Consider the following 13,386-nt stretch of genomic DNA (forward strand, 5'->3'; position numbering starts at 1 on the left):
AAATTGAAACCAGATTTTAAAAAAGAAAACTGCCAAATTTGTTGCCAAGTTGGCGACCAAAACTTGGTGATATACTGCCAAGTATTTGCCAAATTATAGCATCGCTTGAGTTTATTGAAATTAACAATGATTTTACCCCAAAAAGGTGTAAAAGACCCCCTTTGGAACATCCAAATGCAACCAAAAGAGAAGGTGCACAACCGGACCCCACTTGGAGTCTATGTACCAAATTTCAACTTTCTAGGACATACCCTTCTTGAGTTATGCGAGAAACATACGCACATACATAGGTACATACGGAGGTCATGAGAAAACTCGTTGTAATTAACTCGGGAGTCGTCAAAATGGATTCTTCAGGTATCTATACGTTTTTAGGCATGTATCCACGTGTAGTCGAGTTGAAAAAAAAATCAATATTCATTCAGGGGCAAGCAAAATGGAAAATAAGGCTGATTTTTGAGTGAAAATTTTTCGTGAATACAATACTTCGCTTTTTGTAAAAGGAAGTAAAAAGGTTTTCGAAGCTCCTCCAAATTTTTATGAAAGCTTCAAAATGTTTTATTTTCCACTTTTGTTCTGTATGTATGCTTGATATATATATATATATATATATATATATATATATATATATATATATATATATATATATATATATATAACTCTTTAAAAATAACTCTGACCAAACTTTTGTTACATGCTGTCACAAATATCTGTGGTATAACATGAAATTTCAGGTTATCAAAATTTTTAAAGAGGTTAAGTTATCATTCTAAAGGACTTTTGTAATGAAATATTCACAAATCTAATAGAGAAAGGGTCACACCATGATGAGTCATTAGAGATGAAGCATGCTATAATACACAATATTTTATCAGAGTCAAACAAAACTTGAACCAGTCAAATTGTGAAAGAGAACTTACAGATTTTGTGATGGGTAAATTATCCAGCAATCTTCATCTTCATCATACTTAACATTTTCCAAAAATTTAGCTTTATCTTCTGGATTTATAAAATTGTCAATGACTAGATTCCTATAAATAAGAAAGATTAAGTTGATTTCATTAATTGAAATTCAGACAGATGTACATACAATTTTATTGGTAAACTATATCATTTGCTTGCAATTACTTAATTTCACATTATTCAAAATATGCTTCGACTTTGGTTTATGAAATGTGTCAAATAAATATACTGTAAATAAATTTAAAATAAATGTAGGCAATATTGTTTACTTACTGTCTCAAAACTCATGGAGTTGCACAGATAAAACTATCAAAACAGTACTAAGTGCAAAAATAACTGAATGAATTACTTAGAACAATACAAACCTGTAATTTCCTAAAAGGAAAATGGGAGAACAGCAGATTTTTCTTGTTAAAGATAAAATTTATGAATATGTCGATAAAGATCTATGCATTAAAGATCTATACATTAACTAGAAGTACATGATTTATTTGATAGCAGAAGAAATCTTTCACTTTCTGAAAAAATCTCATTGTGAGTAGAAATTTGGATACTGAGAACTTATCTATTTGAAACTATATTGTATCAAGAGTGGCAGTTTGCACAAAACATGGTATATGCAACTCAGTTTAGAGATATCAAACAATAAAAGTAGGAATGAATGAATTACCGTATTTTCGGGAACAAGGACCGCGACACATACAAGAAAAAAAGTAAAAAAATTGCCGGTGCAGCGCATATAACGGGTGCGGCGGATACAGTGTCTTTTTTTATGTTCAAGATTTAAAAAAAGTTCTCAAGTTTAAAAAAAAAAAAATTGAAAATGTTGCTAATAGATGGCACCACGTCATTTCCTTTCCTTTTGCGAAATCATTCAACCTTGGGCTACAAGTAAAGCAAAGAGGGGGAAAGGGAGGTGAATCATCGATTGCACGTGTTTCACTGAGGATTGAAATGCTGATCCACATGGGCGAGCAAGCCTTATCGCGTCCAAGAAAAGGGATCAGGAAAGCCTTGGGCTATAAGTAAAGCAACTTGGGAGAGGGAAGGTGAGTCAGCAATTGCACGTGTTTCACTGAGGAGAGAAACGCTGATCCACGTGGGCGAGAGCATTATTGTGTGGGAGCAAAAGGGTCAGGGAGAAGAGGCAGCAAAAGTACTAGTAAGGAAGGGGGTGGATGTCTAGTTTTGTAAAGGGAATTTAGCACCTCCTCACAAAATCGGGTTGCTCGATCAAGCAGCCTAATTGGAAACTTGTCTCCTAGCTCTAATTTTATTATTCACTCACACCGTAGCGTTGCATCTTTTGCTGTTGTTCGTGCGTCCTTGGCTTATCATTTTTTACGGAATTTTTTCACAGAGTTACTTTTGAAAAGGATCCTAAGCTATTTAAAAGTTATACTGCAGCCTTTAAGTTTAAGGTAATAAAGGCAGAAGCAATTGGAAATTGTCTTTCTGCCAGAAAGTTTGGCATTGACGAGAGATGCGTTTGATGTTGGAAATCGGCTAAATTAGCCGTCGAAAGTGATGGCCAATTGAGGGATGCCGAAGGCAAAAAGTGCAAAATGGAGATATTTAAAGATATTTACTATTGTTAATTAAAAATACTAACAAGAAATAAAAAAAATATTTTTATTTACATTTAATTCAGCTTTCTTTACTACTGATTGTGCGTTTAAGTTGTTTAATGTTGGGTGCACGCTTGTGGAAGGTGCGGCGCTTACACCGAGTGCGGCACATACATTAAATTTTTTTCTTTGAGAATATATATTACGATGCTGTGCTTATTCCCGAAAATACGGTATTAAAAATATAACAAAGAAAAAAACACTAATCAAAATGCCTGTAATGGAAGACTAACCATCTGAACATATTTTGATTATGTATTTATTAATTTCAAATTCTAGCAAGGAACACAGCATACACTGATTTATGTTACTTACATGATATATATTATGTTGTCAAACATTCTAGAATTAAGCCTGACTATCATACAACAAAACAATGAAAATAAATATATCCTTCCTCAGATTTGACTAGCTTGACATTTAAAATGTAAAACAGAATGAATTTTGTTATGAAATCAATGCACAGAAAAAGTTCATAATAACTTGATAGATGGATAAAAACTTGCAGATGAAAAAGCTAAAATTTGAACTGAAATACAAATGCATATTGTTTATGATAGTTTGATGAACAATGAAAGCATTTTCAATTGAAAAGATTATAGGCAAAAGTTACATAATAAACTGAAATTGTTTTTTCAGAAAAGAAATTGCATGCAAGAATCAAAGTAAAAAAAAAAATTTTTTTAAGTAAACACATTCTCATTTACGAGGGTTATTTGGAAACTAAGGTCTGAAACGTCAAAGCGAATCAAATGTTGCACAAACATTGAAATGCTCATGTGTGCAACAGATGACGAAGTGAAAGAAGCAGTTCAAGACTGGTTATCCTTCTTGTCATAGGCAGCAGACATCTACAACTTAGGCATACAGAAGCATGTAGAACGTTATGACAAATGTTTAAACAAACCTGGAAGCTATGTAGAAAAATAAGAAACACATGTAAGGAATTTAAAAAATAAAGTTTTTTGAAAAAATCTGTAATGTTCCATGTTTTATAAGTAAACTGACCTTAGTTTCTGAATAACCCTTGTATTTAGAAGATCTAGCTGCAAATAGAAAATGCAGCTTTAAAAAAACTTACGATAGTTTTAAATCTCTCGTTAATGTTTCAATGGTCCCTTCTTTTTCCTGTCTTTCAAATGAGTTGATTTCCTGCTCATCATTGATATCTTCCTTCAGAGCTTGCAAGCGTTGAAATAACTGAAAATTTTAATTATTGGATTATTAAAGCCATTTACATTAATATTTTATCTGTAAACAAATTTCAATTAAAAATCAAAGTACTTTTTTCAATTTTTTTGTTTTGACTTCCACTTCTTGCTGCAGGGAGTCATATGTTCCTTTCTTCTCAATAGTGCTTTCTTCTTCCTCATGAAGCTTTTTCAATATTTCTCGTTCCCTGCACTAAAAGCCAAAATATTTCATTTGAAATTGAAATTGATAAGACAAAAATAGCATTTTAACTAAAGTAATTTGAAGACTGACTAAGCTCTTGAAAGAATATCAACATCATCATTTTTACAACTCTATATTTATTTATATTATGCAACAAAAATTTATTGCTGGTTATATCAACAGAAAACAATTACAATCATTATGAACATACAGAAAATTTTTTGTTATTTTACAAGTCATTAATGGCATTGGTAATTTAATACTGATTTTTGGGAAAATCAAGATTATTCAGAGATTTTTTAGTTTCCTCGTAAAGTTAGATACCTATTTCTAGAAATCAATAATAAATAACATGTTAACATAGGATTCCAACTATATATCTCTGTATAAGTAGACTTTCAGATGTGTGTAAACAATTGGCCTTATGATTAAATTTTATCAATATTCTATGTAGAGCAAGGCTTTCACAGTCCTGCTAAAATGTACAATAGAGTGCTCACTTTAACTCATTAAAACATGACTAAGAAGTACAGTTGGTAAAAAAAAGCTGAATAGGCTAGGCATTTTGAGAATTCACCATCAATGGATTTTCACTCAGGAGGAGGGAGCATTATTCAGCTGATGCTATAATACGATAATTGCTATTAATTCTCGAAACTGCTGGTCAAAAATTATACATTTTTTGTAAATAAAAAGAGTTCTTTCTTTTGCTGTCTTATTTTATTGCACATTACCCCCCCCCCCCCCAACCACAGCATACACTCTGAGAGTTTAAATTTAGAGATGATCTCCTTTGAGCTGGCACCTCTGGAGAATAGCACTTATTTACAGATTTACAAAGAATGGTTATTGAATATTTCAATAAAACTTGACAGGTTGTGATTTTCTTACTAACATGATGCTCTTAGTGTGCTCAATCCAAGTTTGCTCTCAATGGAATAAGGATTGACCGACTCCTATAATGGGAAAAATATAAACTTATAAAACCTCAGCAGAAGGTTATGGGTGTATATTTACAAACACAGTCCTTGTGTTCTAATCATTATGATAAATGTTTCTCATTACTTAATAATGTGTAGGGCTCAGTAATTACTTGGCTTAAATGTCTTAAATATATTGCACATGAAATAAATTTGTATATATTTTTTCAGTACTCTTAAATAGAATAATTTATTCAAAATGACCTAAAAAACCTTTTATAAGTAATTAGTTGTGAAAGACATTAGAAGGGAGAACTTCATTTTACTCCTTGATGCCATCTCTAGAAATATTTTTTTTAAATCTGCCCCTAAACACAATATTGCAGATCAGTCACACTTAATGCAAATATTATTATCAGCTGTTACGATCTTAATTATGCTCCAGAAAGAGCAAGCAAATTATCTTAGCAAAGGAAATACAAGCCTCTTCATACATATTTCATTATGATGTAAGGATGGTCTAAAAATACAAAACGAGAAGCACTTAAAATGCATAAAAAATTTCAAACTTACAACAACAGTTCTTAACCCAAATTAAAATATCTATACTACAAATAGTGCAAGCGAACATAGCTCAGCAAAGAAAATACAAATATCTTTTGTTATTCTACAAGGATATTTTTCTGTATTTTGGTTTTGAAATGTACAAAAACAAACAGAACAGGAAAAATTCACAGCTTTGTACATTACAAAATGATTTTTAATTGTAAAATTGATCATGAAAGATGTGTAGAAATGTTTAAAACTTGAGACAGTTTATACCCAAGTACTGATGCATTTCCTTTGTTCTTTAATTGAATGAAATTTTATATTACAAGATACATCTTAAAGATCTTTTAGAGCATATTACTTTTAAAAAAATGTTCGGAGGGAGGGGGGATAGTGTACAGTGTTCTCCACTTTTCCTAATGAGATAAACAGATATTTTTTGAAATAAAAAAGGGGGTGGAAAAATTCTCACATGTGCTTTTCCCCTTTTCTCTCTATATTTCTTAACTCTTTTTGATATCACTTGCAGCATTACTGGTGTCAACTTTTACTTATCTTGACAGTATTTGTCATAAAGAAAATATCAAATTTTAAAAAATTAAATCAATGAATAAAAAATAAGTTTCGGTTTTAATCGGACTTGAATCAATATTGGAAAAAAAAGTCAGTAAGACTTGCTGCATGAATTTAAATCATTTTACTTCATGCAGAAAAAAGATACCTTTATGTTAAAATATAAATTAAATAATAAAATTTGGGCAGTGGTAGCCCGATTGGTAGAGGGTCGGATTCGGGGCCGGAGGTTCCTGGGTTCGAACCTCGATGGTCGAAGACCCACCGTCGTCATTAAAGGGGACTGGGCGACGTTAAATATGCTCGTGGTCCCAATGTCCTCCAAGTGAAACGATACCTCTGGGGGTGCTAGCACCAGGTAGCTATTAGCTTCTGGACTAGTTCTAAATTCTCATTAACTGTTCGATCCGGTGATGGTGCTGCCATCTATCGGTATATAAAATAATGGAGGCAAGGCACTTAGTATGCAGTCCTCGACATAAATACAGTTGTAGTCAGTTGTGACTCTGAATAGGAATAGGAAATATTAAAATTGCAACACTGGTGATCAACCTATCTTGTGTAATGAAGAATAGAAACAAAAATGCAAAATTTAGCATGAAAAATGAATCTTTCTTTTTATTTATTTTTCATAAGTATTTCATTGCAAGAGGTTATTATTTTTTCAAAAATGTATTTTTAAAATAGTGCTTGGATAACAATCATTTTTTCAGGGAGGAAAAAAATCTCTGAAAGTTGGTTGATATTAAACTTTTACTTTTCGAAATTGTTGCAAAAATTGGAATTTCGTCACAATACAAAAAATCATATGTCTGACTTTAGAAAGCTATACATTCACTGAGAGTCCATATACATGCTCTCCTAGACTGGTGTCTCACATGCTATGTCTTGGCAATTATAGCCTTTGGCAAAGGTGTAAAGGTAGCAAAACTCCAACAATAAATACCTTTTGTTCAGCTAATTCTTGACGTTGCTTCTCTAAAATTTGTTGCTGTTCATTCGTGTGATCCCGGATATTTTTTCCACCACACAATAATTTAGCTTCAAGTTCCTTTGAAACAAAAATACACAATTATAAGTATTATATCATGCATTGGAAAATTTTAGCAAACATTTGCACAGAAATGTAAAGAAACAGGAATTTAAAAAAAATGATCTTCTAGCTATCAGTCCCATAAAAAATTGCTATTTTTGACAATTCATAAACCTCACACTAGAACAGTGCTTCTCAACCGGTGTACTTCAGCACACTGGTGTGTCGCGACAAGGTCCTTAGTGTGCTGCAGTATTTTCAGAGTTGTAGAATAAGGAAGAATATCTATTTTACCTTTGCAAGAAATCACATATAATGTTCCTAGTTTCATCAATTGTTGCTAGTTTCACTAAATTAATACCAACGGTATGAAAATTTATTTTACCAACATATAAAGAAATCGTGCAGGGAAAGATAGGTTCTGATGCAGTGAATGAAGTGGTCAAAGTGCCAATTCCAAACAATGTTATCCGGCGACTAATTAATGACATGACAGGGTAAATTTAAAACAATGGTTGATAAACTACAAGTAGATGTTTTTTTTTTAATTTCAAGTTGACAAATCAACTGATATAAAAGGTGCACTATTTTTGCTGATGAGGACAGCATTCAAGAACATTTTATTTTCTGCAAAGAACTTTCTCATCATGCAATGGGTAGTGAAATATTCTGTGTTACAGCTAAATTTATAAAAAGCAACAGGATTCAGTGTTATGACTGCACACGCGCATGCAGTGATGGATCAGTTGTAAAGATGAGAAATATCGAAGGGTTCATGTTGAATGCAAAAAATCAAAATGCAGGTGTTCAAATCAGTTTTCTTAAACATGAAACCATCCTGGCAAACAATATAACATATGGGTCATTTTTCAAAAAGTATAACTTTTCTATCACATGCCTGTTACAGTAAAAGCTTTACGGAACAATTCATTTAACAATGATGTTTAATTTTATCAAAAATATATCTATTTCAACCTGCCAACATTTTTTTAATAATAATTTTTGTTTCAATATATTTTTCATTCACAACATGTGAATTCTCAACTCTGTGGGATGTCACACACCTTGTGTGACTGTTTATGTTGCTTAATAACTTGTTTAATTAAAAGTATATACTTATTTACTGATTATTCCTTTCACAAGATGATACAAGGGAGTGCCCTTGTTTATTTCCAGCCATTGTTGAAGTAGTGAGATTTTTGTTGAAAAACAAAAAGATAAAGTTTGCTTTAAAATCTTAGTGTGGCTATTCTGACTTCTCACCTCGTGAACTTGAATTTCAGGGATGTCAATTAATGTAAAAAATGAAGTGAACCTGTTTTTATATGCTTAACATGTGCAGATTGTAGCAACGAAGAAAAAGATTTTCCATATGAAGAATGTATCTATTAGGCATATATTAAGGGAAAGATCCTCACCTCGGTGAATCTCGCCTCTGTGTCAGACCTTATTAATGTCATTATTTCTGAGGTAAAAATAACTGATGGAGGGGAAATACATCAATAATAAGCATTCTACCAAAATTATAAATTGCCAATATATCCTCAAATTTACTAAAAACTATTTTTTAACATACATTTGAAACTACTAATTAAACCGTACTTTAATTAAAAGAGTTTAATATTATATCCCCACTAATCATTAAAATAACTGAATGTTTGCACATTTAACAAAACTACTACTTTGACATTAAATTGGCCTCAATTTTTAAATATTAAAAGTTTTTTTTCTTTTTTTAAAATTTCCGTGAACTAGGCATTTTTTAATTTTTTTATTTATGAGTAAAATAATTAGAACTTAGCTGGGCCATTGTTTATGGTTACTTCTAGTAGGTAATACTTTCATGCAAGATTGAAAAAAAAAACAAAAGGTTTTGAAATTTTAAAATATTTGCACATTTAAAGGTTACGTTTTCTGGAGAATGGCCCATATACATTAATAAACTTGAACAAGATTTGAAACTCAGTTGGTGCTTTTATAGTTGAAGTGTACAATCTCAATATTCTATTATCTGTTTTCAGACAGCGAGACATATTTAGCACACCCAGATGGCAGTTAGTAAGATAAGGAGAGCATATGCCTTATTTTACGGAATGTGACATTGGTAATAAATTTTGTAGGTCTTTACTCAATATCTTCGGGTCAACTTGCAATCCAAATGGCTTAAAATCAACAATGTTACACTTTTCTAATTTTACTGGAGTAAGATTTGGTGCCTGACTGACGTTGAACCATCAACAAACTGGAAAAGATTCCGCAATGAGAGTTCGTTAAGATTTAAAAGAAAATAGCCCACTGGAAGGGTCTGCAAAGCTTTTGCTCCAATTGGCGAATGATTCCAGCTTTTAATCTAGTGAATAGAAAATATTTTGAAATATGCATCAGATACAACAGAAAATTTCTAATAAATATTTAAACCACGTGATTTCCTTATGATTTTCCCCGCATAAACAACGAACTAAAGCCTATTTCAGTTCAAGGCAACCCTCTTTTTTCGTTTTTTCCGGGGGAGGGGGGATAAAAGGCATGAACTCAATGAAATTTTATGAAAAACTACAAAACCACGCCCACTTATATGTAAAAACGTTAGTTTTTTAAAACAAGGGGAGGGGGAGTCATTGACTCCCTTCACCCTAACCCCTTAGAGGAAGGACCTGGTTCAAGGGATGGTCTTATGCCGTTGATCTGATGAAATATTTGAAGTATTGCAGAGCATTAGGTATGAAGCTACTTTGTAATGTGTCACTCGTACAGTTGAGTCCCGACTTACGCGAGGGATGCATTTCAAGACATTTTGCTTAAGTCGAAATTTCGCGTTGTTGAAAAGGGTAAGTGTAAAAACTTTTATAAATGTATCCAATCATTTTAGACACTTGTAAACAACCCCTTAACCATTAGAAAACCATTTCGTAACTATACATTACTGTTTCTTACATAAAGAACTGAATGTTTACTAATATTTTAAAAAAAGTTTTATATAACGTTAAATACTGCTACAATGCACACACAAAATCAATGATCAATGGGAAAGAAAGACATAAAATTAACCAGTATTCGGTGCGTACAGTATACAGTAAGAAAATCTAATGCACATAACACATAATGTTGTACTGAAGAGTAGATCCAGTAATGATATTTGTAACTTAAAAAAGTGAAGATGATAATGAATTGTGCTGTGTAATCAAACTGTTAATCTAATATATTTTTAAGCTTGTTGTTGTTACAGTTTAAGCTACAGTTGCTTCACTAATGTTTTCATAACGTTTTCATCTATGGCAACACACCTCTTCCTGGTTTCTTTAATAAAAAATACAAGAGCAGCTTCCATTTTCATAATTTTTTGCATTTTACTAAAACATTACTCGGTAAACTTTTATAGTTTCCCTTTTCTTGACTTTTAATTGTATGCATGGAATACGGAAGATTCACTCATACCTAATTGTTGTGTTACCATCAACGAATTTTTTAGTTGAGATTCAGCTTTTCAAAATGCTTTAGCATCAAGAAGCTTTAGCTTTTCTTTAATTGTCAACTTTTTACTTCTATCTTCACAAACTTTATATGAAACAGCTCTCTTAGATGTCTTATATTTCATCAAATTTCTCATTTAGAATGAAAAAATAAACGAAAAATAAGGAGTAGTTATTTGTATAAGCGTTGTTCAGACTAGTACGGTGCAGGAACTTCCGCTTTCAGTGATGCGAGAGGGATGAAGGTCTATATTCAGGAAAAAAAACTGTATCCAATTAAAGTCAATACTTACACAACACGATTTCCCACCGAAAAATTTCGCGTTGCGGGTGAGGAATTCGCGTTAGGCCTAAAATTCTTTACTGATAAAAAAATCGCGTTATAGCCATTTCGTGTAAGTCGGATCCTGTTGTAGCGGAAGTCGACTGTATTTAAGGAATTAAATGTAAAATTATCAAAATTCAGGAATCTTGCGAGAGCAGAAAAAATTAACTCAATTTTACGCAATAGTTTGTGTTAGGGTGTCATACACAAAAGCTTAAATTTCAGCGGAATTGAAAGTATTTTGTAAATTTTGTCTTTATTTGATTTTTTTTTTTTTATCTCAAAATTTCAAGTCTCTTGCCAGAGCAGAAGACATTAACTCAGAGTCACGAAATTTTGCACAGTAATTAGTGTTAGAGAGTCACAAATTTTCCTCTCTGTGCTCTAGAAATTCAATTTTTTTCGGCCCACCTTAATGTACATATTTAGCTAACTTTTACCTGAACAACAAAATTAGCTTAATATGATGTAGTGAGCAAGCCCAAAACATACTTTTACCCTTTTGTATGACCAATGTTTAACACAGAAATGAATAGATGTAAATTTACAAACAACAGCTTTATGAATATTGCAGATGTTTTGTATGCCCATGATGACATTTTTATTTTAAAGAGATGTATTGTAATTAGTAAGCGGAAGTGGTATTAAAGTAATAATTAAAGATTGCATAAACATCGTTACCATTCAATTAGGAAATGCAGTCATATCACACAATAAATTCTCACCTCCGTTACCTAAACACAAAATGCCATCCCTCATTAACATGTGGTAGTAATAACATCAAATTTTATTTTCCATGATAAAAAGGAGCCCCCTTGTTTATTTTCAGTCATAGTTGAAGTTAGGAGATTTTTGTTGAAAAACAAAAAGATAGATTTTGCTTTAAAAACTTAGTATGGTGGTATAATAAACTTACATGATGGTCTCGGAATTTTTTTGAATTTAACACATGTTAAAATTCATAAATAATTAAGAACTACTTTTTTTTTTTTTTTTTTTGACCAAAAAATTTCCAGGGTCGAGATACAGGCCACCAAAGATGGCAGTTCTGTCATGATTTCTCACTTGGGATTTTCATCAAAATTTTTCAAGTCCATTATCTCAGGAACGTAGGAACATATTTTGTAGCAGTTTGTTTTATTTAAAAGGATATTTTTTTGTGTTTAAAAAACATATGCAACATTTTGAAATATGTGCTTTAGTTTTTTTATAGTCTTTTGAAAAAAAAAGTTTAAAATAATTTTTTTGATTTTTCTCAAAAATGCCAATTAAAAAAATTTTCATTTTTTTACAATTTATTAGTACCACTGAGCACTATGTTCCCTGAAAAGGAGAGTTTCCACTTTTTCGTTTAACATATTTTAGAGGCATTTGAAAAAAAAAATGAGGGTTTTTAAGGAACTCTTTATGTAATGGCAGACCTAAAAATTCAAAAAAAAAAATTATGCAACAAATGGCCAGAGAACACTTTTAATTAAGTTATGTAGCGAAATTTTCATTTTGAGTCTCCACTTTATCCAGAAGTTTTATTTTTTATGAAAACAAGAATGCAGCTTCCAGCCGATTTGCTGCATTTCCCCACTCAACCTTTCATCGCGGCACCGAGAGAATCGTTAAGTACAATGCCATCTTGTTCTCACTGAATTCAATATCCTGGATAAAATGGCGACTCAAAATGAAAGTTTTGCTATATGACTGAGTTAAAAATGTTCTCAGACCACTTGATGCAAAAATTTTTTTTTTAATTTTCAAGTCTGCCATTACATAAAGAGTTCCTTAAAAATTCATTTTTTCAAATGCCTCTAAAATCTGTTAAACAAAAAAGTGGAAGCTCTCGTTTTCAGGGAACGTAGTTCTCAGTGGTACTAATAAGCTGTAAAAAAAATTGAAAATTTTTGAAATTTGCATTTTTAAGAAAAATGAAAAAAATTATTTTAAATTAAAAAAAAAAGACTGTAGAAAAAAAAACTAAAGCACATATTTCAAAATGTTGCATATGTTTTTAAACAAAAAAATATCCTTTTAAATAAAACAAACCGCGATAAAACATGTTCTACCATTCCTGAGATACTGTACTTTACAAATTTTGACGAAAATCCCAAGTGATAAATCATGATCGGACCGTCATCTTTGGCGGCCTGCATCTCGGCTCAGGAATTTTTTCGGGCAAAACAAAAAAAAAGTATTTCTTAATTTTTTATCAATTTTAACATACGTTAAATTCAAAAAAATTCGAGACCATCATGTTACACCCCTTGTTGAATGAAATGGATTCTACCTGAATAAAAAGCATCACTTTCCCTAAAGGCAGGCATAACTTTCTCTGTCATAATAAGTGAAAGCTTGGGACTTGCTCGTCATAATAATCACTAACATTCATGAACTTCAATTCAATTTCTAAAGAAACTGAGAAGCACTGCACTAGAATATTAGAGCAATTTATAATCTTGCAGTTGATGCATTTAACGCTAATCCAGTGAGTTTTAGCATTACTGCAAACATTTGTCAGCCAAAACAATCCATTTAAAAA

The 13,386-nt window shown here is 31.6% G+C and overlaps 1 protein-coding gene across 1 annotated transcript in view; it reads right to left on the bottom strand.

Annotated features, from left to right (window-relative positions):
• Window positions 1-13,386, bottom strand: part of LOC129218388 (kinesin-like protein KIF3B) — a 73,669-nt gene that overhangs the window by 14,079 nt on the left and 46,204 nt on the right. The window contains exons 17-20 of the mRNA XM_054852634.1: window positions 6,975-7,079; window positions 3,876-3,995; window positions 3,673-3,791; window positions 921-1,031 (exon numbers count right to left, since the gene is read on the bottom strand). Coding sequence (XP_054708609.1) covers window positions 921-1,031; window positions 3,673-3,791; window positions 3,876-3,995; window positions 6,975-7,079 — 455 coding nt within the window. The remainder of the gene's footprint in view (window positions 1-920; window positions 1,032-3,672; window positions 3,792-3,875; window positions 3,996-6,974; window positions 7,080-13,386) is intronic.

Source organism: Uloborus diversus, chromosome 3, assembly GCF_026930045.1.
Source record: "Uloborus diversus isolate 005 chromosome 3, Udiv.v.3.1, whole genome shotgun sequence".
Taxonomy (NCBI): Eukaryota; Metazoa; Arthropoda; class Arachnida; order Araneae; family Uloboridae; genus Uloborus; species Uloborus diversus.